The sequence below is a fragment of the Falco biarmicus genome, chromosome 12, assembly GCF_023638135.1.
Source record: "Falco biarmicus isolate bFalBia1 chromosome 12, bFalBia1.pri, whole genome shotgun sequence".
In the NCBI taxonomy this organism is placed as follows: Eukaryota; Metazoa; Chordata; class Aves; order Falconiformes; family Falconidae; genus Falco; species Falco biarmicus.
In genome coordinates, this window is record NC_079299.1 from 22,569,358 (window position 1) to 22,593,057 (window position 23,700).

The following is a 23,700-nucleotide window of genomic DNA, read 5'->3' on the forward strand; positions in this document are numbered from 1 at the left end:
TAGAAGTACAGTTTACATTTTCCCTTTTTCTTTTGGCCTGTCTCCCCCCCCCCCATTTTTATTTTTATTTTTTTAAGTAAAACCTACATCTTTTCTACCTGTGCCACTCTCCTCCAGTCAACACGCTCTTTTTACAATAATCCTTTTTGCCTGTATCTGGGAATATTTCTCTCTTTTGTCTCTCCATTGTCTCTCCCTTTTTCAACGGACCAAATCAGGTTTTATAAGTGTATTGGAAGCCTGGTTTATTTTGTATTTTTTGACACTGATCCTGTTTTCTACTTTGTTTTGTATGCAGTGACATCACTGACAAAGCAGTTTTGGCTGCCCTTTGTCATCGTTAAAGGCAGTGTCATGCCTTTGTGCCATCATTAAGTATTCCATAGCCAACATCAGCTTATTCAAGGTCCTTGTCCCTATCCTTTTGTCGTCTAAATATTCATGAAGACTTGCACTGTCTTAGCTATTTAATTGATACTGTCTTTGCTTTAGTAGCAAATTGGCTTCTTTGTATGGAAATCAGACAGTGCAGTGAGGATTATGACACAAACTAAATTACAACAGTAAACTCTGTTGTTGGATCCTTTGCTCCAGTGACTACATGTAGCCTCAGCTGATGAAAGATAATGGCATAGCAGAAGACAAGGAGAGATAAAGAATGATGGAATGAAACTGGGTCTTAGGTGTTGGCTCATGCTTATGAAGCGGCGGGTGGCGGCAGCCTTTTCATCTCAGTTTTTGGAAGTGATGCAGAGGGATTGTGACTGTGGGGGAGCTGGCAGTATTTTCATGGTTTTTTTCATTCCACTGGGTTGGATGACTGTGTATGCTGTTCTTTTATTTTATGAAGTTAACTTGCAATACAGAAATGTCAGTGTGGTTTAATTGGTTGCAGCTGAGACTTTGCAAACAGCAAGCATCTTATCTGAACTTCTTACTGGGAGCATGGGTTTGATCAAATCACCTACTGTCATCTTTATTCAGTTAAAAGTAGTACTTAATGTAAGTCTTTGTGCTGGAAAGGAACTTCAACTAGCTCATTTCTGTACCCAAGGCAGGAAACTGTTTCGCTGGCTATTCTGACAGGTGCTTCTCTAACCAGCTTTTAAGGGTCTTCAGTGTTACAGACAACATGGCCTCCTTTGGCAGTCCAGTCCAATCCTTCCCTGGTTTAGCTGCATCTGAACTGGATTTTAAGGGAAAATACAAAAATTGCACTCATATACATATGTATAGATAGATGCACATATGTATGTATGGATGTGTAAATAATGTAAAGCCAGGTCGTTACATTGTCCACCTAAATGAAGAACCAGTTTCTTCTTTGCAGCTAAGTGCATCAGGTTGCTTCATTTTGAGAGTTGCCTAGAACATGGAAGAGTACAATGAATCTTTTAATATACTGTATTCCTTTTACAGGAAAGATCAAAGCTGAAAAGGCTGTTCAGCTGGATGCCAGGAGTGCTGAGAGTCACCAATGGTAAGTTTGAGAATGTGTGCATTTTTGAAAACTTATATTTATAAAATCCAACAAAAAAACCCCAGTTGTCTTTGGCTCCAAATAGCACCCACAGCAAGTGACGTTTATCATGCTACAGTTTGACATCAATTTAATAAATTATTCATTAATATTTTTTCATGGTTTTATGGAACTCAGTTATAATCGGTAGCAGCTAGAAAGGTCTAAGTATTCTGTAAAAGCATTTACTATAGCATGTGAAACAACTCAATAACCATACTCCAGTACATACCATGAAATGTAGAAGGGAGTATTTGCTTAAACCAGTATGTTATTGCTCAGAGAAGTCATAGTTTTCCATTTACCTTCTCTTTCAACACTTCACAAAATAATGTAATTTAGCATTGTATTTTGTCCTTTCTTTTGCTTGTAATTATCTACATTCTAATACTTAAAAATAGACTATGGAAGCTTCAGCGAACTTCTCTTTTTTTTTAGTTTTATCGTATAATTTTCCTCCAAACTTGGCACTTGGATTAATTTTGTAGACCTTGCCAGGTCTAACAAACTCTGCAAATATAAATATTTTTTATCAAATCAATGTTATCAGGGAGAATATAATTCTGCTGTGTTCTAGCTGTATTCCTCACCTGAATATTTTATTAATCAGTTTTACTGAGCTCCTGATTTCTTTTCTAATATTGTTAGCTTTTCCTTTCCATTTTGGCTTCTATGTTCTTCATTAATCTTGTCATTACACATGTAGGATGAGATCTCACTTAACTTTTGCATATCTAAACCAAATCCTTTTATCCCAGACTCCCTTCACAATCTAAAAAGAAGCAGCCACTTCTGGAGTGCAGTTCATCTGAATCCATTTTGCCCATCTGTAATGGGGTGAGAAGAATTTCTCCCGAGGTTCAGCTGACAGCATTTCCATTGCCAATAAAGTGAACACATGTCAGCTAGCTCAGGTTTAGGTACTTGATTAGACAAAGATATTTCATTTCATTAGGTGACACTTTGGCTTGGTCTTTGTCTCCGTCTTCAAAGATGGCTATGTTATTGTTCCACACTGTGTTCATGAGTGTTACCGTATTTCTCTGATCCTTTTTTTCCTTCTGTTTATAACAACTAGTGATCCAAACACTCACTTTGTAGCAGTGGGGCACTAGAAGTGGTGTGCTGTGGGGATCTTGACTAAGCTTCACCATCACAGACAGATTTTCATTTGCTCTTTTTCGTATCTTGGAAGTAATGCTGCTGCCTGCCTGGAGGTGAAGCCTAGGTCCCAGGTGTCTATAATGTGGCAGCTTGAGACAGGAGCCTTTGCCCAGCTGTTTGTTAATTCCTATCAGCTGGAGGTTGCCACCATGACAGCAAAACTAACAAAAGAGGATCATCTGAGCATCACTCTGCAGTGCAAGGTGATTTGAAGCCCACAGCTTGAACACCTGCTGAAAGCAATTTACAGCCATTTCAGCTGTTTGCCTGTCCACAGCCATGGTCACTTCTTCAGGGTAATGCTGGTGTTTATCTCAGCTAGAGCTGTGTGTATAAGCAACCACAAAATCACATGCGAGCACAAGTCTTGCCCCTCCGCTTCCTCCCCAGCCCACAAGACTTACAAAATCTCCTAGTATAAATACTTCACTGGCAGAAACTGTGCTGATAAAAGCTTACATGTTGTTCAGGGAGAGGTAGGTGGTCTGCTGGACTTCAGATGTGAAATCCTGTACTGGCAGGCACGTCTAGCAAGGGAAGAATGACGAGTGTAAGGAGAGGTTCCAGAGGTTAGCTCAGAAAGCCTCTTTGAGAGGTTTAAGAGGAAAATCTTACGTTTTGTGAGCTACCGCTTCTTGTAACAGGCAGTGGATTTCTGTATCGTTTACGGTTTTCATCCTTTTTGTATCTGGGTTGCAAATGAATTTGAGGGGTTTATCAGTTACTGTTAAAGTGGTGGCTTTCTAGTGGTATAGATGGATACCACAGATTTGAATAGTTTGATGTAATATTTTTTTCTTAATATTTTGTTTGCTTGTCTTTCTTTTCTCAAGTCTTTCTGACTTGATGCATGATTTTGAAAGTGTGATGCTCCATACTGGTTATGCCACTCTGAGGCCCTGACTACTGGGCAGAATGGACTTCCATGCTCCAGGCAGATGTTTGTATGTTTTTGTCTAGCCTGCCAGCTGCTGTTTCAGTCTGTGGTTCCAGTAGATCCCTTTCTGCTGTGTTGCTGCTTAACCAGATGGACTTGTTTTGTAAATGTACATTTCTTTTTAATTCCTTGGTACTTTACACACATTTCATTGATTTTGTGTTGGTTTCAGGCCATTTCCCAAGTTCATTGAGGTCATTTATGTTTGTAAATGCTTGCATCCTCTCCTAGATTATAATTTTATTTTACATGTATTTTGTTATTTTGTGGGGTTTTTGAAATCGTTGACTTTATATTAAAGAAATTACTGGAAGATAATGAACCCAGCACAAAACTTCGTGTGAACCTGTGCATCATTATAGGTGTTCCACAAACCCAGTTCTGCAACCATTTCTACAGGTGATTAGATGATATTTCCATGGTTAGACTTTGAGGAACATCAGGTAGGATAAAGTCAAAAGCCACATAAAGGTCAAATTATCCCAGTTGTTGCATTCCTCTGATATTCCAGGCTTATTTATCTTGTCAGAAGAGAAAAATATATTTGTTTGATACTGTTTGTTCATGACAAATTTGTGGAACTGTTTTGTATGCTTCTGCACTGACAGAAAGAATAATTTATCTTGGAATGTTAGGAATGAAAGCTTAGGCTGGTTTGTCTGTAACACCTGTCCTTTCCTTTTTTTGTAGATAGCAACTATGTTTGCCTTTTTCCTTTCTGCTGGGTCTTTCTGCATTACCCAGGAGATTTTGGTGGTCAGCTGTATGTCAGATCTGATTGTTTGAGTCTGTCTAAACATTATTTTACATGTTAATCCCCATGAACAGGAAATAAGACTTCAGGAAATCTTCCCGGTAGAAAACTGTGCTCTCAAAGTTGTATGCAAACAGAATTTTGCCTAAAATCATAAGTAGATAAGACTGTGTAAACAGAAAACAGTGCAATACAATTAAGGCATGAAGAAATAATATGTAAAAGTAATACGAAATCCATAGTTAAAAAGGATGATAAGAGAGAAAACAAAAATGAAAAACTAGAACAAATACACAAAAATACTGGGATTACTAACAGGTGGTCACTTAAAGAAGAATGGCTTGCCAGTTTTACCTAAGTTCAGCGATGAAGGGCAGTACCCAGCTCCAGATTGACTGTCTCCATTATATGTATCTACATGTGAATGAGGGACTCATCCTCCACTTACAGGGGATGGAGAGTTGATAGGCAGAATGTGCCATTCGATGTGCCAGGGTATTTGGATGGTATGGCAGACACCACACAGGACCTCCGGGGGTCTGCACCCTTGCAGGCCGGCAGGTGGAAGTGGTGGGAAGCCCTAGGGCATCTCCAGTGGCAATAGGCACCTGTGTCCAGGCTGGGGACCTGTGAATTGAACAGGGTTTCCATTGACTGTAATAGGAGATCCGATATGCAGTTGAGCATCTCAGCACGAAAGCAGGCTCAGTGTGAAAGCAATGCTGTCTCAGACCAAAATCCTTCCTTTTCATCTCTCTGCCAGCGTAAAATTTTCTGAAGCTGTATAAGGTAAATAATCTTAGCCTGTGTAAGATAAGCCCATCTGTTTGTTGAACAGTTTTCTCGGTTTTCATGTAAGTTTCTCATTCTGTATTAGCTACCTTTCTGACCTTGACTAAGGAAAGTTTTGGTTCATTTCTTGCTAATCTGCACTTTCTTATTTCTGAGGGGGGTTGATATTTCCTATCGGCACATCTGAGGTTGTAACTCATGTTTGGTATAGCTGCTATCTATATTGTCCACTCATGCATTATTTCTGATGTTCTCTTAAACTGCTTAATATATCATGGCTTACTAAATGAGTGAGGATTAAATGATAGGCCTGTTCTTTCCCTGGTCCTGTTCCTTGCTCTCTACTTACAGTTAACCCTTGGGGGTTAGGGGAAATATAAGTGAAGAAGAGATTGAATTCACCCTTGTTGTTTTCATCTTTTGTCATTATTTCCTCCTTCCTAATTGTTCTGTACTTTCACTTATGTTTCTTTTACTTCTGCTGTGATTATAGCAGCTTTTCTTACTGCCTCTTAATGTCTCTTGTAAGTTGCAATTCAGTTTGTATTTAGCGTTTCTGATACGTAGATCTTTAAATATGCCATCCAGCTCTGAGATACATATATATCTATATATCTCTTTAGCACCCATCCAATATTCTTAGCTTAGCCGTGTGCTTTGATTTTCTTTTTTAGCCTCAATTACTTTTGGATTTTTAAGTCAATAGAGAACACCTCACTGGAGCTGAACTAGTCTTTAAAATTATTTCCTCTGCAGCAAAAAGGGTCATTTGCTGCTGTGTTTTGCTTTATAGCACATTTTAATGGTTTAGCCTGTCAAGCAAGGATTAGGGCAATAGACATCTTTGAAAGTTTGAGGCTTATCCCTGCTGCTGAAAAGCTCTGCTTACCACATAAATACATTTTTGTCACACCCTGACTGACATAACCGTTCCAGTAAAGGACTAGTGCAGATGGAGTTATACTGGCAAAAACATCCCTTTTCCAGAGCAGGGTTTTTCCTGTTTCATGGGAGTTCTATAAACTCTTTAGGAAGTAGAATGTATCTTTTGTCTCCAGCCAGAGAATTTAACAGAATGGTCCCATGAGCAAACTCTTGCTAATGTAGGCCTAGAGTTCAGCTGTCTTGCCTTATTTCTCATATTTACTTCGGTTAAGAACAAAAAAATGCCATTTATCTTCTTAGATCACCTGTATTTTTTTATAAAACAGTATTGTGAAGTATATCAACAATCAAAGTGGCCAAATTACTGATCAGAATGCTGACAAATAGCCAATATTCATTGTCAAATTAAATGTGATAAAATATATGCAGAAAAAACAGAGCAAATTATCTTGAAGTAGTCAGTTGATTTGGGTAATGAACTTTTGCAGCTGTGAATAATTTTCGTATCTAAATCCAGATTTTTGAAAACATGTGATCATACTTAATATTGTAGTTGCCAATGAGATCAAAAAACCTTCAGATTTTTTGAATGGTGACCTCTAAAAAACAGAAGGAAATGGAAACACTGGAAAGCAAAACCATAGCTGTAACCTTTTATTATTTGTATGACCACCCTAAAGAGAGGCAGAGTAAATATTCTGAGTGACTTGTTGCTTTTTTCAACCCATGTCAATGATTGAAATTGTGAAGGAACTTGCATGCAAAATTTGGCATCAGCCACTTGTAGGCCTTCTTGTTTTTCACAAGCCTCAAACAAAATCTTTTTGTGGGTCAGTGATTCCCAGCTGATAGCTGTGAATCCTCACAGCTCATCTTGGACCATGGAGCATCTTTATTGTCCGGATTTTAATTGGAAGTGCTGTGTGAACAATTTGGTGCTATAGTTGCTTCAGATGGCATTGCTTTACAGCTTTATGATTACAGAAAACACAAAATGTAGAGGCATGTTAATAGTGCTTTTATTTAAAACTGACAATCACTTTTAAGTTCTTTTGCAAAACAAGTGAGTTTTAAAGTTTGTGGGGGGTTTGTTGCTCTTTTTTTCTTCAAGAGTTTGGAAGAGGTCCAGAAGGCTTTTCTGCTGTTGCCCAGAACCCCACACTTCCTTTTTTGCTGAGGCCTTGGTACAGGTTTTGCGAAGAACAGAGAGGTTACTAGATGTGGACAATGTTCATGACATTTGCTTTAAAAGATCGTTCTTTGCACTGAGCTTTGGTTTGTTTGCCACAAACTTAGCGCTGCTGTTAAGTTTGGGCTACTCTATAAAACTGACCTGCTAATAGGAGTCACACAGCATGTGTTTCATTTAGATTTGAGTGAGGTTATCAAGTGAAAACCTAGTAATTTTAAGTGAAGACTCCCCCTGAACCACACCTGCCCCTAAAACTTTTCTGTCATGTGCATGTGGGTTGCTCAGAAGCACAGAAACAAGTTTCACAAGCCCAGGGTTGTCCATGGAAGCAGATTCTAGAGCTGACAGTCCCTTGCTGAGAGGGAACACTGCAGAAGAGAATGAATTGGCTTTGTTGATTACATGAATAATTAGAACTTACTTGGGGTTTTGGCTGACCTGTATTAGTAAGCAAAAAAATGGAGAAGGATATAATTATAGAAATCATATTAGCTTTCGTTAGTTGTAGGTATTTGTTACTCATTTCCAAGACTAGTTCAAAATGTCGACCCCTACGTTCGCTTTGTGCTAAGCTTGTGCCTGGGCTAGACCTGATGTTTAGGGAATCTTTGACTTGCTAGTATGGCTTAGACTTCTGAGTGGACTTGCTGTACTAGATATACAAAACTGAAAGAAGTGATAGTCCCAGGCAGAGCGTGTTGCAGTGAGGAAGTCTAGACATACATACTGTGAGGCTTGTGTGTAACAGTGGAGTGTCTCACCAGAAGGTGTTTTGTATTACCTGAGAGGTACAAAGTATTCAGAAATTTAGAAAGTTGTGTTTCTACACAAAGAAAGTATTCAGAAATGTAGAAACTTTTAACTCATGTGTCTTGCGAGCAAAAGATGGTAAAGTCTCTCAGCGTAAAGAACTGCTCAGAAGACGGTTCTTAAGAAAGTCAATTACTATTTTGATGCAACCGGGATTATGTTTCTCCTGGGATTCAATCAATGGAATAATTTTTAAGCTTAAGAGGTATTAGTATCCAGCACGATAAAGTCAGGTTCTGAAATGCATATAACTTGGGTATTTGCAGGAATGTGGGGAGCTATGCGGAAGCAGGAAAAACATAGCTCTTATGGAAGAGCTTTCATATTAGGTGGCGTGTACGTGCAAAGGGATTTTACAGAAACATCCCACAAAGAAGTGAATGTGTTGTGTACTCTCAGTAACAGAATTATAATGGATAATTTGTCAGATTTATAGGTGCAATGGCTTAAAAATAATTCTCTGGTGAAACAAAACTCTTTAAAATTACTGAATATGTTGTACAGTATTATCATACTACTACAACTTTTAAAATTAAATCCATACCATGCATCTTTCTGCCCTTAATTATCCCTTAATTAGACTTAGAAGAGACAAATAACCTAGGAGCTAGAAGCATCTGTTCCTGTTATACAGTCTTATTTTTCAGCAGTTGATACCTTGTGCAGAAATACTTTGAGTCAAAACTTGCTGTAACAAGGGTTTGGGTTAGTAGTTATTTGCCCTGCATTTGATTCATGGGAAGACCAAAAAAGTTTTACAGCAATCTTTGTTGTCCAATTTATTTTATGTTGTTTAATTAATTATGCTTAACCTTAGTCAATAATCCTTAAATTACATCATTATTTTGGTAAAAATAATTTTAAATTTCAAATATAGAAAGGCAAATTCAGAAGGCATTTCTGAAAAGCTGTAACTTGTTCTGTAGGAAGTGGATCAGGGGGATCTATAGTTTCTTGTGTATTTCTGGTTAGAGCATTTAAATAAGAGAGAATAGTGGTAGGTCACGCATTAGGACTGTGTGGTTGCTGGGGTTAGGGATTAGGTCTGATGAAAGTCACTTTTCATGGGGAAAAAAAAGAAATCACAGTCTAGTGGAGGGTTGTTTGTTTGGGTTGGTGGTTGGGTTTTGGTTTTTGGGTGGGTTTTTTTGGTTTGTTTTTTTTCTTTTCCATAGGGCAGGTCAGTGGAATATTCCAGTTCAGAAATGTTGTTGCAATGCCTCAGGGCATTTGTAGTCCCTTCTCCAAGTTCTCAATCTGTTGATCTTTCTTCTCTATGTTTTCCTCCCCGCTGAAGCAAGATATCAGATGTTGGCACTTGCATGACAGTAGCCCTTTGCAAGGGACTGAGCTTAGGTCTGTAGTCCAGCCTGTGAGAAGGAGTATCATGCATCCCCAGGGAAAAAGTTATTGAAATAGCAGTGCATTGGTGAAACACTTCAGCACCCTTATGCAAGTGCAAAGGAGGTGGGTATGAAATGTGAAAAGATCTATTTACTGCAAATTTTTTACCAGAATGGTCACAGAGGAAGTAGTACTGGCAATCTAGACCCCTAATACATTTCTGTCAGGGAGAATTTTTGTATTACCCTCTCTGAAAGCTATTGTTTCACTCTGTTTCCACATTTCTGAAGACTATATCTTACCAGTATCTTCAAGACTGTGTTTGCACCTATAATGATTAAAAATGTCTGCTACAACAAATAAAAGTTACATTTCTGGAACACAGAAATTTAACACAGTTGTGGGTTCCACAACGCCAGAAATGCAGAAAATGGCATCCACATGTTCTACTGGTGAACTTCTGTGAAAATGCATTAACAGCAGCATTTTTCCTTGTTTTGGTATGTTGTATGTGTTGCAATAAATTACTAAGCCAGAATTCTTATATGTCCTTACTTCTGTGGTTTTTTTAAACTAGAATACTGGTTTGGTTCCCATGTTTTTGCAAGCGTCACCTACGCAAGTGTGTCCTACATCTGATGTTTCCCTGGAGCTCAGCTGCAGTGCTTTGGTGATTTTTTTTATATTAAAAACTATATTTCTGCCAATTTCTACAGTGTAGGCTCAGTTATATTCCAAGAAGAAGAAGAAGAAAAAAAAGAAAACAAAACAAAGCCCACCTAAACACTTCACTTTGCACCTTGGCGCATTTTACTCTGTATATTGGCAGTCTTTCACATTTTTAGCCACTGCTCCCATACCCTCACCAGCCTGAGGAAGGTGATAGCAAACTGATACTTTACTTTTGCACGGAAACTTAGCGTCAGATGAATTTTTAGAGATGAAATACCATGGAAGGGAAGCGATACAGTTTGAAGTATGCCAAACTGTGATCTCTGGAAGAGTAATGCAACAGGGGTCGTAAACAGTCATATAATTGCAAAATCTCCCTGCATAGGCATTGATATCTCATTGAAGCTGGATTAAAAAGAAAGCCTGAGCGTCTTGGCTGCATTGCAGAGACTGTCAGAATACATAAGTGCGTGAAACTGGTGAGTGAGTTGATGGCTAAGAAATAAAATGGGAAGCACAGGACTGAGCTGTGCAGAGATGGGGAGATGCAAGAATGCATTCAGAACCAGAATGGAAATGAACTTTCTTTTCACTGGATTGTTTTTGTGTTACCCACACACTAGTTAGTCTATACTCATAATATCTTACATGCCAAATGTGAAGAGGAAGGAGTGAAAAATAGGTATAACACAGATGAATTAAATTCTTTGGTTGTTAGTAAATATCACAAACTTTCCTCCTGTTTACAAAGTCATACCAATGGCAATTAAAAACTTTTCTGTTCATACTAGGCCTCTAAAAGGGAGACCTTGAGTTCTAAATGTAAGCCCTGTACCCACACATTTCCAAAGTCTACATGGGTTTTTTTAGAGTTTTTTTAGGTTTTTTTAGAGTTGGGATACATGGAAGGGGATATGGAAGAGGGAGGAACAAGCCTGGCAAGATGGATGTTAATTCTGAATTTGGCCCTGTGAAATTTGTTAGGGAAAAAGTAAAAGTTGCTATATTTGAGTGTCTTATTGTGGCTTTATCTTAATTTGAAGCTTTAAATCTCTTCTGTAAATCCATCTCCTATGGGATAAACTGTGGTTGCCAGAGTCTGTGTTGGTAGCAACTCTGCGTTTTTGATATTAAAGTTCAGATTGCTTGCGAACAGACTTGATAAAATTTACTGGATCAACCTCTGTTCTTCTTTTTGCAGCAGGTAAAGTATGGCCCTTACAGTTTTACTGTGTCTGAATATGTGTAGAAATTCTGGAACACCAGAAGGGAAAACCTTAATTCACCTTGATCTGGACCCCTCTACGTGAGGGCTGCGTAGGCACTTGGCATCCATTGCTGTCGACTGCTGTTTCTTGCAAGTCTGAGTTTCAGAGACATCGCTTGTAGCAAAGGGACGTGGTGCTGGCTTATTACTGCGTTAGGTTAATTGTACTTGGAAAAGGAGTGTTAATTGTGGATGGTTGATCTGTATGCTTGTGTGGGTAACTTTTCTTCCACCTGGAAATATTTTTTTTTTTTTTTGTGTTAACAGAAGTGCTCTGTCCTAATGAGGTTATGATCATTCTTTAGATGATTATTTAGATGATATCGTGATCATTGTTTAGCTGACATGTCTGTGGCTGGTGTTTGACGTTACGTGGGAGCAGCGTTGGGTCACTTCCCTGCAGCGCCTTGTTGGTACGGTTTTCTCTGTGATTTTTCTCAGTGGAGGTCCGAGCCGTATTTTAACCTTGGCATTCAGAGGGCGTGAGGCAGGCGGTGGCCCTGCAGGCAGCCAGCAGCCGTTCCTCTAACAGAAGCACGTACCTTGCACCCGTTTCACAGGACATTTGCACGTTATTGTATGGCAATTTTTTTATTTCTCCCCTCCTAATTTTTCTAATAGCGCACAAGGTGGCGATGTAAAGGCGCTGTGAGAGGCCGGTGCCCCGGGGTGCCTGCTGTGCCCGGGTGTCACCACGAGGTGGGGCAGGTGACAAGGCAGCGGGAGGCTGCGGGACCCCGCGCTGCCCCCCCCGCCCCCGCCGGAGGCCACCGGGGAACGTGGACTGAATGACAAGGACCTGATGGCAGCATCTCTGCTTAGTTCCATCCTCGTTTCCTCTGATTGTTGGTGGCACAGGTTGCCCAGAGATGCTGCCCCATCCCTGGCAGCGTTCAAGGCCAGGCTGGGTGGGGCTTGGAGCAGCCTGGGCTGGTGGGGGGTGTCCCTCCCCGTGGTGCGGGGGTAGACTAGATGGTCTTTAAGGTCCCTTCCAACCCAAACCATTCTGTGGATCTATGATTAATGCTACCCTTTGCATCAGTGAAAATAAACTTTGCGAAAACCTTTTTTTTTTTTTTTTAAGAAAGGAAATGAATATCTGAAATACCATAGAACTCCAAAAATTAAATAATTGATTTATACCAATTGCCTGCCTAGCCCACTTCAAAAGTATAAAAAGGAATAAAAACAAAACAACCCAACGCTGATACATGAAGGGCATTCTTATTTTTTTGTATTTAAAGTTAGTACGTTGGCTTATTTTTCATTCAGTGAAAAATTTATTGGGATTTCCCTCCCCAGAGATTTTAGCTGTAAGTGGAAGTTTTTCTTTGAACTGGTTTAAACTAAGACCCTCTTTCTTGTCACGCTCAGACAGAGAAATACTGCAAGATGCTGGATTAGCTTGTTCGCTTTTCATTGTTTTCTTTTGTAGCAGCAATCCGTTTAGCTATGGTATGCTGAGTTTATCTGATTAGCACTTAATGAGTGAAAGCAGTAGGGGAAATGTTGCCTGAGTTACTTCAGCTTAATAAAGTTTTCAGTACCTTCCCCCTCTTTCTAAATACCTGAACTTTCCTGACCCCCACCCCTTGCTTTTTCCCCCAGTCGCAGCCCGTTCCCATATGAAACGCGCTCTCCCTGCAGCCTTAGCTGTCAGAAGCAGTGGTGCCATTAGCCGGATTTTGTTCGGTGCACACTGGTCGCAACATACGTCCTGCTCAACAGTGTTTGACAGTCTGTCTGCAGCTCTTAGAAATTCAGCTACCGCTGTTGTGCCAACACGCATGCCTTACCTGGGAACGCTCACTGACTGAAAACGCAACAACCTGTAGCATGAATATTTCTAATGTAAAACCATTAGGTATTGCTGTAAGCAATAAAATAATTTCTATGGTTATGATAGTGGTGACATTTTAATGGGGATTCACTGGAGCTTGAATAATTACATTATGGAAAGAAATTCAAGAAAGCTGAGGTTTAGTAATGCTTAAAAACGGGATGTGCTATTACAGATTGCAGGTCTGTTACCATAATTAACTCCATCAATTTCTTGCCTAACTCTCATGTTTTTCTCTGGACTTCAACTTGATTTCTCTCTTTAAGGTTTAATTTTTTTGATATTGCATTGTAAAATCTTTAATACAAAAGCAGAATTCTGAAAAATCTAGAGAAATAATCTGTATTAGTTTATGCTGCTTAAATATATCTTTTGTAGTTCTGTTAGTTCTATACAGAAATGTAAAGTTGTCTTAATGCCAATGAAAATGGGTCCAAAGAAGGTACAATTGACATCTGTGCAAGAGATTCCTTATGTATGGTAGGTTCTATAGCTGTTGAAGTAATAAGGAAAAAGCAATAGAAATTAGGCAGGGTGTCAATAAGACAGTGTTGCTTAGGAAACCTGATTCTTTATAGGTAGGGACCTCTGAAAATATTATCAGTTATACCTGCTTAACTATACAAATTTTTTGTAGAAATGATCTCACATTTCTTTTATCCCTGTCATTGTCTCTGATTTATAATAATAATAATAGCAATAATAATAATAATTATTTAGCAGCAGTAATAGCAGTAGTGATCCTGTTAGAGCAGAATGTGTGTGTATGTTTTTATAAAATTTTAAAGATATTAAGAGCGTTAGAGGTGCATACATGCACCAAGGTGCATAAGAAGGATAAAAGATGACAGTGAATGATTTTTGAGGTCTGCACAGCTTCTTGCTGAGCACACCATGAGGATTTGCCTTCCTGTGTGAGGTACCGTGGCTGATGGTGTTCATTTTCCTGGTGCATTGCAATGCAGAGCACAGTGTGTCCAGTTACACTGCTGTCAGTGCTGGAGCCAGCCTGGAAGTGTCACAGTGTGAATTGAATAGTGGAAATTCTCAAGAAGAAATCCGTTTTTTCACTTCACTGACAGCCCTAACAATGTCATTTAAACTTCTTGTTTCCATTGTCGTTTTGTCTTGTTTGTCTGTACCTTAATATGTACGGCCCGTGCCAAACTTCTATCCAGCCATCAAGATGGAAGAAAAACAGGTCTTAATCTGTGAATTAGGTATTGAAATATTTTGTAATTTGATTCAAAGGTTTATTTCAATCACAAAAAGTATGTGTGTGTGTTTTTCTTTTCCCCTCTCAGGTTTGCAATTATGTGTGGCTATATGTCTCAGTTTGAAAGTGTACAAAACAAAATCAGGAATGGTTATCTCTTTAAGGTATGTTTTTGTAGGTTTTTGGGTTTTTTTAAGCTATTCCTTTAAATTATTTCCTTATATAGTATCAAAGACAGACTTTTCCAATGCAGTATTTCAGCCTCACAGGTCTATTTTTGTGACGATCTTAACGTGAAAAAGTTTTTTTTATGTATGTGAATAGATTATATGCTTACAAAATATAAGAATTGAGGTAGGATTCTGGGAACAGCACTAAGATTTCTCTTTTAATTTGTAGTCAAAAGTGGGGAGGAAAAGGGAGTAACAATTCATTTTAGAAAATAAAAACATAGGAACTATTAAGTGTTGAACTAACACAGCTCTGCAATCATCCTTCATGCCACCCCTAAAAAGTAATTCTTGTTTTAACAATGTCCTTTCAAAAGTAATTGTGTTTTTGAAGAGTCAACAGTTTGTGTTATATGTGCTACTCTCCTGCTCCTTGTCCTTGGCGTTGCTTAGGCGCTTTCCATCCCTTGCCCTCTGGGCCCATGTCCTCCCTTTCTACCTGTCAACGAGAGGCAGCAGATGTGTTCCACTTCCCCAGGAGGGCCCAGGATGGGTCCCCGTCACATCATGTCCGTGTAAGGGCTTGCAGCGTTGCAGAGCTTTCCTATGAGAGAGCATTAATTACATCTGAGCTGTGCCAAGTGAGCTAAGCTCCAAGCACTGGGACAAGCTGGGAACGAAGGGAAAATGACAAATAACACAAGTGCTGCCGTTGTTTAAGGATGGAGTTTAAAAAGAGCCCACAGTGTTAGCAGTAGCCTTCTCAGGGAGGTTTTCCTCTTCACAAGTAATTACCGAAATCAATGTGAAACATTTGGAAATGTTAAGGATTTGGGAAAATAATAGCATGAAAACATAGCTCCTATCTGAATAGTTTGTGGACAAAATGTCTGAATAATAGGCTCTTAGATGTGTGTGACAGATATTTTAGTGACTGGGTTAATTAGAAAAACAAAGATAACTGGCGGGGGAGAAAAGAAGCCTTGGTAGTTAAATTTATTTTGAGAGACAAATAGTAGTTAGGGGTGAAATAACACATTTCTTTTTTTTCTCCAAGCTTACGTTGAGCAATAAGAGCTTTCTTTAGTAAATTAGAGAAATAAAGATACTCCTGACCTGTAATGAAAATGGTTTTGGAAGAAGCACCTCATCAGTACCTTCTAGGTTTTACGGTTTCACTATAAACAGAACCATTTTATTTTCTGAATTCCACATTATAGTAACAGTTTGTTGTGTCATGTACTGTTTCGTTGGGACAGTCACATTCCAAGGTGGAAGAGGCTATGCTTTGTCTCGGATGATGGGTGCTGGCATGAAAGATCTATCAAAGAGTGGTTGCTTTCTCAGTGATGCGGTGTGTGACAGTTTCCTAATACTAACTGTAAATAAAACTAATTTAATTGAAGTGGTAGCCTTTTCAAGACAAAAGTTCTTGAGTTCTTTGAACTTTAGAGCTGCTTAGTCATGTTCTAAATACAGCATGCATTCCTGCATTGTGTGCGAAGTTGCTAAATAGTTTTGCTTGTGGTTTTCCTCCATGAGGAAGGGGGTTGCTAGTTAAAATAATTTACATTGTTTGAAAAGAATTGCAGCAGAAGAGAATTTCTGAATTTGTTTATGATTTGCAGCAAACATCTTAGAATGTAAACACACTTGCCAAACAAACATCTAAAGTGACACTGATTTTCTTCCTAATAGGAGCACCTAGACAAAGCAATTGAACTTAAGCCTCAAGATCCCTTTTTATATTACCTAAATGGAAGATGGTGCTATTCAGTAAGTTGTTTTTTCTCTAACATATTAATTGAGTATACTGAAAAGTGATAATGCATTTGAAATGAAATAGTGGGTCTTAAAGCAAAGTAGGTGTTTATTGAAGTAGATGTTCTGAGCGAAATGGAGCAGTGCATTTACATTTTCTGAATTATCTTCCACGTGTGTGATGTTAACTGCTGACCATTCCTGTCATGTGCATTAAGTAAGCTGTGCTTATGTGTCCCTCATTGTTGTGTTCAGGTTTCTTATCTGAATGTATGAATGAAAAATAACTGATATTTGGAAGGGAGGAAGAGTGACCTCTTGGTTTCAGTTCTTTGTTCTGCCACAAATTTTCTGTGTGACTTGGGCTGGTAACATAGCCTTTTGGTAAGTTTATTCCCCATCCATAAGTGAAGTTAAAAGCACTTAACGTGCTGAGGGATTATGTCTGTGGCAGCAAGATTACCATACTGGTTTGGCAAATTCCAGGACAATGACACAACTAGGATGCGGGTATAAAAACATAATTCACCAAAAATTTTTGCAAGAGATACAATTTGTGTTTTGCCAGCACAACAGGTGGTTTTGAATGTTGCGTTAATGACATAGTGATAAGTACTCATATATGAAAAGTTAAAATAAATGGTTTACATGTTTAGCTGTTGATTAATTTATTAATTTTTTGTAGAAAAATGGTGCTTGTGCTTGTAATATGAGAGCTGCCTTATTCTAAAGCTCACATCTTTGATGGCTCAGATGGCTATCCTTATTGCTTCATCTCTAATGCTGTGAAGAATCTTTCATCAGAAGAAAATGTTCTTGCATAGTCTACACTGTAAAAGATCGCTGGGAGGCTTCTTAGAATAATAACTGCTAATGCGCAATGAATGCCAGCCCTGCCTTTTTCCTCCAGCTACTTCCAGTGCTAGTCACTACAAAGTGCCTGCAAACTGAAAAGGAGTTGCTGTGATACATTGCAGACTTTGTCTTTATCTGCAACAAGACTTAATGCAAAGTAATCTTTCAGCAGTTTTTTCAGATCATATATTTAACTTTCAAAGAGCTTTCAGCAACTACATTTTTTCTCAGTTGATTTGTATAAGGAATGACACCAACTTTTTCAAAGAGCTTTTCATTTTGCATTTTGTCACACTGTATTCTTGAATACTAGCATTAGCTATGCAAAAGTGAGTTGCTGAAGATTGTCCTATAGTATGCTTGCTATCCTACCTTTGAAGAGCATCTCTCTCACCAGTGATTCCCTAAGTGCTCTTTGCTGTGCTGTGTCCAGCAGCTGACTGCGGCTTCCTTTTATGTCAAATACTCCCAGATATTTTTCATGGCCAATTTCTCACTTGAGCTATCATTTTTGGAAACTTAGCATGTGATCTCAGTATACCTCACTTTGTTCCTGTTTTACTGGTTTTTTACTCTTGTTTCATTTTAGTGACCACTGCCAGTCCCTGACTGAGTAATACCTGTGGTGTATTGCACTGTATCGTTACAAACTCATGTTCCACGCTTGCAACATCTATGCAAATCTTCCTTACTGAACACTGAAGCCACAGATTAGCATTTGCTTTAGAGTATGACGTGACCTGCATTTTATTAAGTGCAACAATCTGCCTAAACAGATGTAGCCACTGAAATACTTAAGGATTGGTATCTGATTTTTCTTTTTCTTTCTTTGCCTTCTGTGACTGCCATGACAAAATAGCAATCTGAAACACTTTGAGTAGATTTTCATATTAGAAATAAATGCAAGTTTAGGACTGAATAACATTATGTTTTAACTTCTGGAGTTGTCAGCTCTTAAAAACTTACTGTCTTTTGCACGCTTTCAGTAGCAGAATGAGGCCATCATTTGGGATGTTATGCTTTAAGTTAGTTTTAAGGCTCTGCTATGAAAGCTAGATCTTAACCCCAGCCCAGTGAAGTTGACAATATCCTCATTAGTTTTACTAGACTGTATGAATAGGTTTCTATGCTGATCCACTAATGCAAGTTTTGGCCTTTCATGTGATGCAGATAGTTGTAAGAGCTTGTGGAAGATGTGGCAAATTCCTTAGCCCTATTCTGCAGACGGTGATGTCTCGTGTTGTGGCAAGTCTCTCAAAAGTAGACTGTTGACTGTGGCATTGGTTCCAAATATTTCTTCAGGGTAGCGATTACGATAGGGTCCTTGAAAAATAAATTTATCATTCCTTCTCTGTACTGGAACCTGTAGATGGAGTGATAGTGCTCCTCTTAGACCCTCTGGTTTTTCTGTTTAGTTTAGCTGCAGTTGAGCTTGGGAAAGAAGTTCAAGAAGAAAAAGGGAAGGCTGAGAAAAGAATGTTAGTTTTTACATTTAGCCTAGCTGACTTTGGGGTCAAATTAGGATTAGCCATGATATTTGTCCGTTCATAAGTGTTGCTTCCAGGAGTATTGTTGTCTAATTTTAGTCATGTATTCTTTTACTGAAGCAGCGTAGTTAAAGATACCTAGTGCTTAATACTTTATAGGCTTTGGTAACACTATAGGGAAACCTGATGTACTTAAATCTTCCTAGTGTAGTCAGACATTTCTCATTCACTCCCCATTTAGTGTTGGGGGATCTCATTATTATCTTCTAGCACTGTTTGGGGGGCTGACAAACTGAGAAAAATAGCTATAGCATAAGAGAGTGTAAAAGGGGATGCTTCAGGTGTTGTAACTCAGAGTTCCAATTCATTTTCACAAATGACAAGCAGTTGAACAGACTTTTAGGGAAAAATTGTAATAGAGGCAAATGGAGCAGATTTATTGAAGGCTGAAACCTATATCTAGAGACTGCACGCTGTACTAATAAAAGCTATTTGATCTGTGGGGTTTTGCCAGAATTTGGCTCTGACTGCCATTTCTCACCCTCCTCAGTGTAACACAGTCCCTTGCAAAGAGCAATGGTACAGCAATGCCAAATTTTTTACTCAGCAGTTGTTCTTGCTGGGCCAGAATTGAAGCTAATGCGAAGTGCCCTAGTGCCTTCCAGCAGGACAAAAGTGCTGGATTTTCACTGCCTTGCAGCAGTGGGGGTTTGTCTATGATGCAAAGCCAGTGACAATGGTGTGCTACCTTGTCTAAAAAACAATTTTTACTGTTTCTTATTTCTCTCACCATTATAAAGCCAGTAGAGCTATACAAAACAGGAAGATTCTGTTTGGATGTGTATATCATCTCAGCTTTGTTAGAAAATTACGTCTGGTATCGCGATCAGGCAAGATTTTCACCAGTCGTTTCAGAGATGTCATGGTGGGCAAAATTTTGCCTGACACCTGCTGTGTTTAGAAGAAGCCAGGTATAGCTCTGATGCTTTTTATTTTGTTTTGCAGAGGTCACAGGAGGGAAAATGCCCTGTTTCTTTATGGATTGAGCAAACATAACTGAATGCCACTAGTAATAGATAACTGCAGAACCATACCAAATGTTATTTTAATACTGCCTTTCCCAGAGCTCATATGAACTTCTTCTGTGTGGTGGTAATTTTTTTCCAGGGTAGCTTTAGTGATAATGGATAATAGGAAAAGATGATTACCATATAAGTGTAATGAAGATACTTTATAATATCTAGTAAGCAAAGTAAACTGGTTTTTAGTATGTAAAAGACATGTTACTATTCCAAAGAAAAACTGTAGCAAAACAATTTTTATTTAAATGTCTTTGATGGATGAAGCTTTTCCTTCTCAGCCTTCTGTGACAAAACCAGGCTTTGTTAAGTATGTATCTTTTAGGGAAGGTTTAATGTTTTAAATATATGCTTGGGTTGGTTCACATGATGTAAAATAAGTACAGTGTTTAGGGGCCTTTCAAGTTTCAGCTTTGTTTTTGTTAAGAGAAAGTGAAATCTACTTTGCTTTTCAGATCAGCAAGAAATATTTATTAGAAGTGAATTGATCCGTAGTGTGTGGTGTATGGGAATTAGTTTTCCTTCCTTAGAGTTTTGGATGCAATTATCTGTTAATCCTTTATAATTGTGTGTTTGTCAGTTGTTTTTTTTTTAGTGTGTTAATGTTTAGAATAGATTTTAAAACACAAGATTTTTATGTTAAGACTTACGGCTACTTGCAATTACAGGACTGGCGTAGAACAATGGGTATTTGTGAAACTGGACCAGAGCCTCTAGTAAATGCTAGTGGGGTGTTAAAAGTCAGTTCTCTTGGGATTTTCTTTTTGCAGGTTACATGTCATGTGTTGGATTCAACTGTGGCGTATCCCAGTATCTGGGTTACACAGATTGACCCGTTTCCTTTGTCTGTGTGCTCTCTAAGTCTCTTTCCTTACTGGAAAGTGAAAAGCCCAGGGAATTCAAGTTGGATAAATGCCTGAATGGCTGTGCAGACTGTCCTGGTTCCTCAGCTGGCAAAAAAAGAGAGTATTTGTGTTGGAAGCCAATATTTTAAAACTGCTGTCCAGTTACTTAATCTCTTCCAGAAGTAAAAACATTGCAAAATTGTTTAATACAATTTTACATTATATATTGTAATAAAAAAGAAAAAGAAACTCTCTGGAGATATTTAAGTAGGTGCTATTAATATTTTACTGAAGCTGGATCAATGGGATGATTTTCCTTTATGGAAGACAATTGTGTGGTCTGTCTTCAGTGAGCTATTAGCAAGGGAACATGGGAGGAACAAATCCTTTAGGGCTGCAAGTCAGTCCTGGCTGTATTTTCATTCCAAGTGGGTTAGTTTCCTTGGTACCAACATCCTGGAATTTGAGAAGATCTGTCAATGGGCAGGGTTTGTGTCTCATCAAAAACAAGCAGAAGACAAAAAACCAAATTCCAGCCAGTGTTTTAGTTCATATGTGATTTTTGCTGATCCTAGGCTAAAGGAGAGAACAGGATGTTAGGAAATCCCTTTTCCCAGTATTTAGGGGAGAACTACGTTTTCTGCCTTGGTCTTCAGAAGAACAAGAGGCCTGATAGGAGCATGCTGGGTGCAAACTTTACAGTCAGCTGCATTAAACTCTGTGGGTGGCTTTCTTCCACCTTGGGTATTAGTAGAGATCTGTGTAGAATAAATGCATGAGAGCTTGTTGTTTGATGGATCTACAGGAGAGATTGAGACAAGTATCTCTGTTAGCTTTGGGGTGCTGAAGTGTGGCCTCTCCTTGGCAGAGGCCAGGCTGTTGTGACCCATGCCCCTCCAGCCCTAGGGATGTTCAGGAGTTGGCTGGTGCTCCCTTGGGCTTTTGATTTTGCTGGAGTGAGTGGGACTAGCTCTCCTCATGTGCGGCAGCTGGGGAGTGATGTTCCTCAAGCGACCCAGTACATTAAAACCCGATATTCTGTGGTAACACAGGGTGCCTTGCAGTGCTCTTGTGAATTTTCAGGCTGCTGGGGACACTAACATCAGGGCTGGGGAGACCTGAAAAAACAAAACTCACTTGAAGTTTAGAAGTCATCTGCAGGGCAAGGACAGTCTTCATTCTTTAATTTTGTTGTTGTAGCTATTACTTGCTGCAGTGGCTGTTTTTCTTATTCCTTTCTGCTGTCCTATACCATTCTTGGAACATGCATTAAGTGAAATCATTGTTGTGCTGAAGTTGATAACAGTTACAGTCTCTGTACTTGACTTTGTATGGACCTCCACATATGCTTTGCACTATTTGGAATAACCTTGACTGTAAAAGTCAAATTTGCACTACACTAGAGCATGTTACACCAGGGTTTCTGTTGCCTGCGCTTGCTCATACACGGAGAATGCTTAATAAAGTTGGTATAGTAGGAATGATGATTCCGTGTCACTAAACGTGGCGTAAGATTTGCTCTAATAAAGTTATTTCAGATTAAAGACTGCATGTATATGTTTAGGGGAAAGGTATAATTTCCTGTTCATCTTTATTGCTCCAGGACGCAATTTTGTGTCTTGTATAAAACAGGTCTTCTCCACTTGTCCCGCCTCAGTGATGGGGGAGTGCAGACTGACTCAGGTTGGGTGTGGTGAAGCTGTTGGGATGGGACTCACCTCACCTGTCTTTAGCCATCCACAAGGTATAACTGTCTGTGCTCCTTTTGTAGCTGAAGGAAAGACAGACAAGAGTGTCCATCCCTGGCTAATGTAGGCCAAGAGGAATTGCCTAGTGGGAATACCTCTCTCTGTATCGCCGGTGCAAGGAACCTGGACAACTCGCATAACTAGGCACTTCATTTATGGATGGCTAGAGTTAGCTGCAATGAATTCATCAAGCTAGTGGCATATAAGTCTGACTGCTCAAAACATTACAGAACTCTCAGACTATCAGTGTAACAGTCACAAAGTATAATGCTGGAGCCAGTGCATGTTAAAGAAAACTCACTATTGTGCATACGTGCCTTTTGCTTTCAAACATTGTTTTAGGTTGGTGGGATTTGTAATGTAAAAATGGCCAAGTGCCTATATGTTTGGGCTTTTTAAAGTTTGAATAGTGCAAAGCAGCACCCAAGCCAGGCAAAATAAAGACTAAAACCTCAGTAAATCAGTTCTGATTAAATCTTGTAAGAAAACAAAACAACTGCCAGGAAGAAGTTGTGTTTTCAATGGGTAATTATAACTCCACATGGAAAAACTGCAATTTTGTTTCCTCGCTGTTGCATAACAGGAGACACGTGTGTGGTAATTGTATCTGTGAAGTGTACGTGTATCTCCAGGGTGTTGTGTGGTCTTGCAGAAAACAGTGTAAGCATATACATTCCTTACATTCCCTTTATTTCTGCCCCCCTGTAAGCTACCTCTATGTCTATATGATGGACCTCGAAATACAGAAAACCCCTTCTTCTTCCAAGAATGGAGAATGCTGCAGGAGTGGATTGGTGTGAGCAATACTTTTGCGAAAATTCTTTCAATATATCTCAGAAACTATAGAGCAGCTAAGGAAATTAAATGTGTGAGGGAATTATATACATCGCTACAATGTGAAGGTTTAACCAGCATGCTGCAGTGTGTTACAGAGTGTGAAAGCACTGCAGTGCGGAGTGGGGAAACATCCTGTTGCTTCAATGAAGAACAACTCCGGGATTGCTGGAGAGCTTTTGTAAAAAACACTTAATTCCCTTAGAAGACGCTTGAAGAGTGGGATATGTGAAAGAAAGAGGGTGGAAAAAAGCTTTTTTTTTTCTTAATATTGTTTCTCTCTGGAATATAATTTTTAGTGGTTTTGTGTGAAAGACTTAGTGACGGCATTTAACAAATAAGGCATTGGACCCTGCCGAACAACCAGCAGGACTGGACGAGGATGCCTTCTGTCTCCAAGCAGTGTTGCTCTTATGTAGCTAGAGTAATTGGGGCCAGATGGAAAACATGGTTCTATGTGTTTTCCTGTTGCGTGCTGGCCTGTATTTGTACTCTTTGCAATGGTATTTTTAGGGCAGTTTGCAACAAG

The 23,700-nt window shown here is 39.1% G+C and overlaps 1 protein-coding gene across 1 annotated transcript in view; it reads left to right on the plus strand.

The window, feature by feature from the left end:
- RMDN2 (regulator of microtubule dynamics 2) overlaps nucleotides 1-23,700 on the plus strand; it is a 50,843-nt gene that overhangs the window by 11,269 nt on the left and 15,874 nt on the right. Inside the window, exons 5-7 of the mRNA XM_056357384.1 lie at nucleotides 1,420-1,480; nucleotides 14,481-14,556; nucleotides 16,261-16,338. Coding sequence (XP_056213359.1) covers nucleotides 1,420-1,480; nucleotides 14,481-14,556; nucleotides 16,261-16,338 — 215 coding nt within the window. The remainder of the gene's footprint in view (nucleotides 1-1,419; nucleotides 1,481-14,480; nucleotides 14,557-16,260; nucleotides 16,339-23,700) is intronic.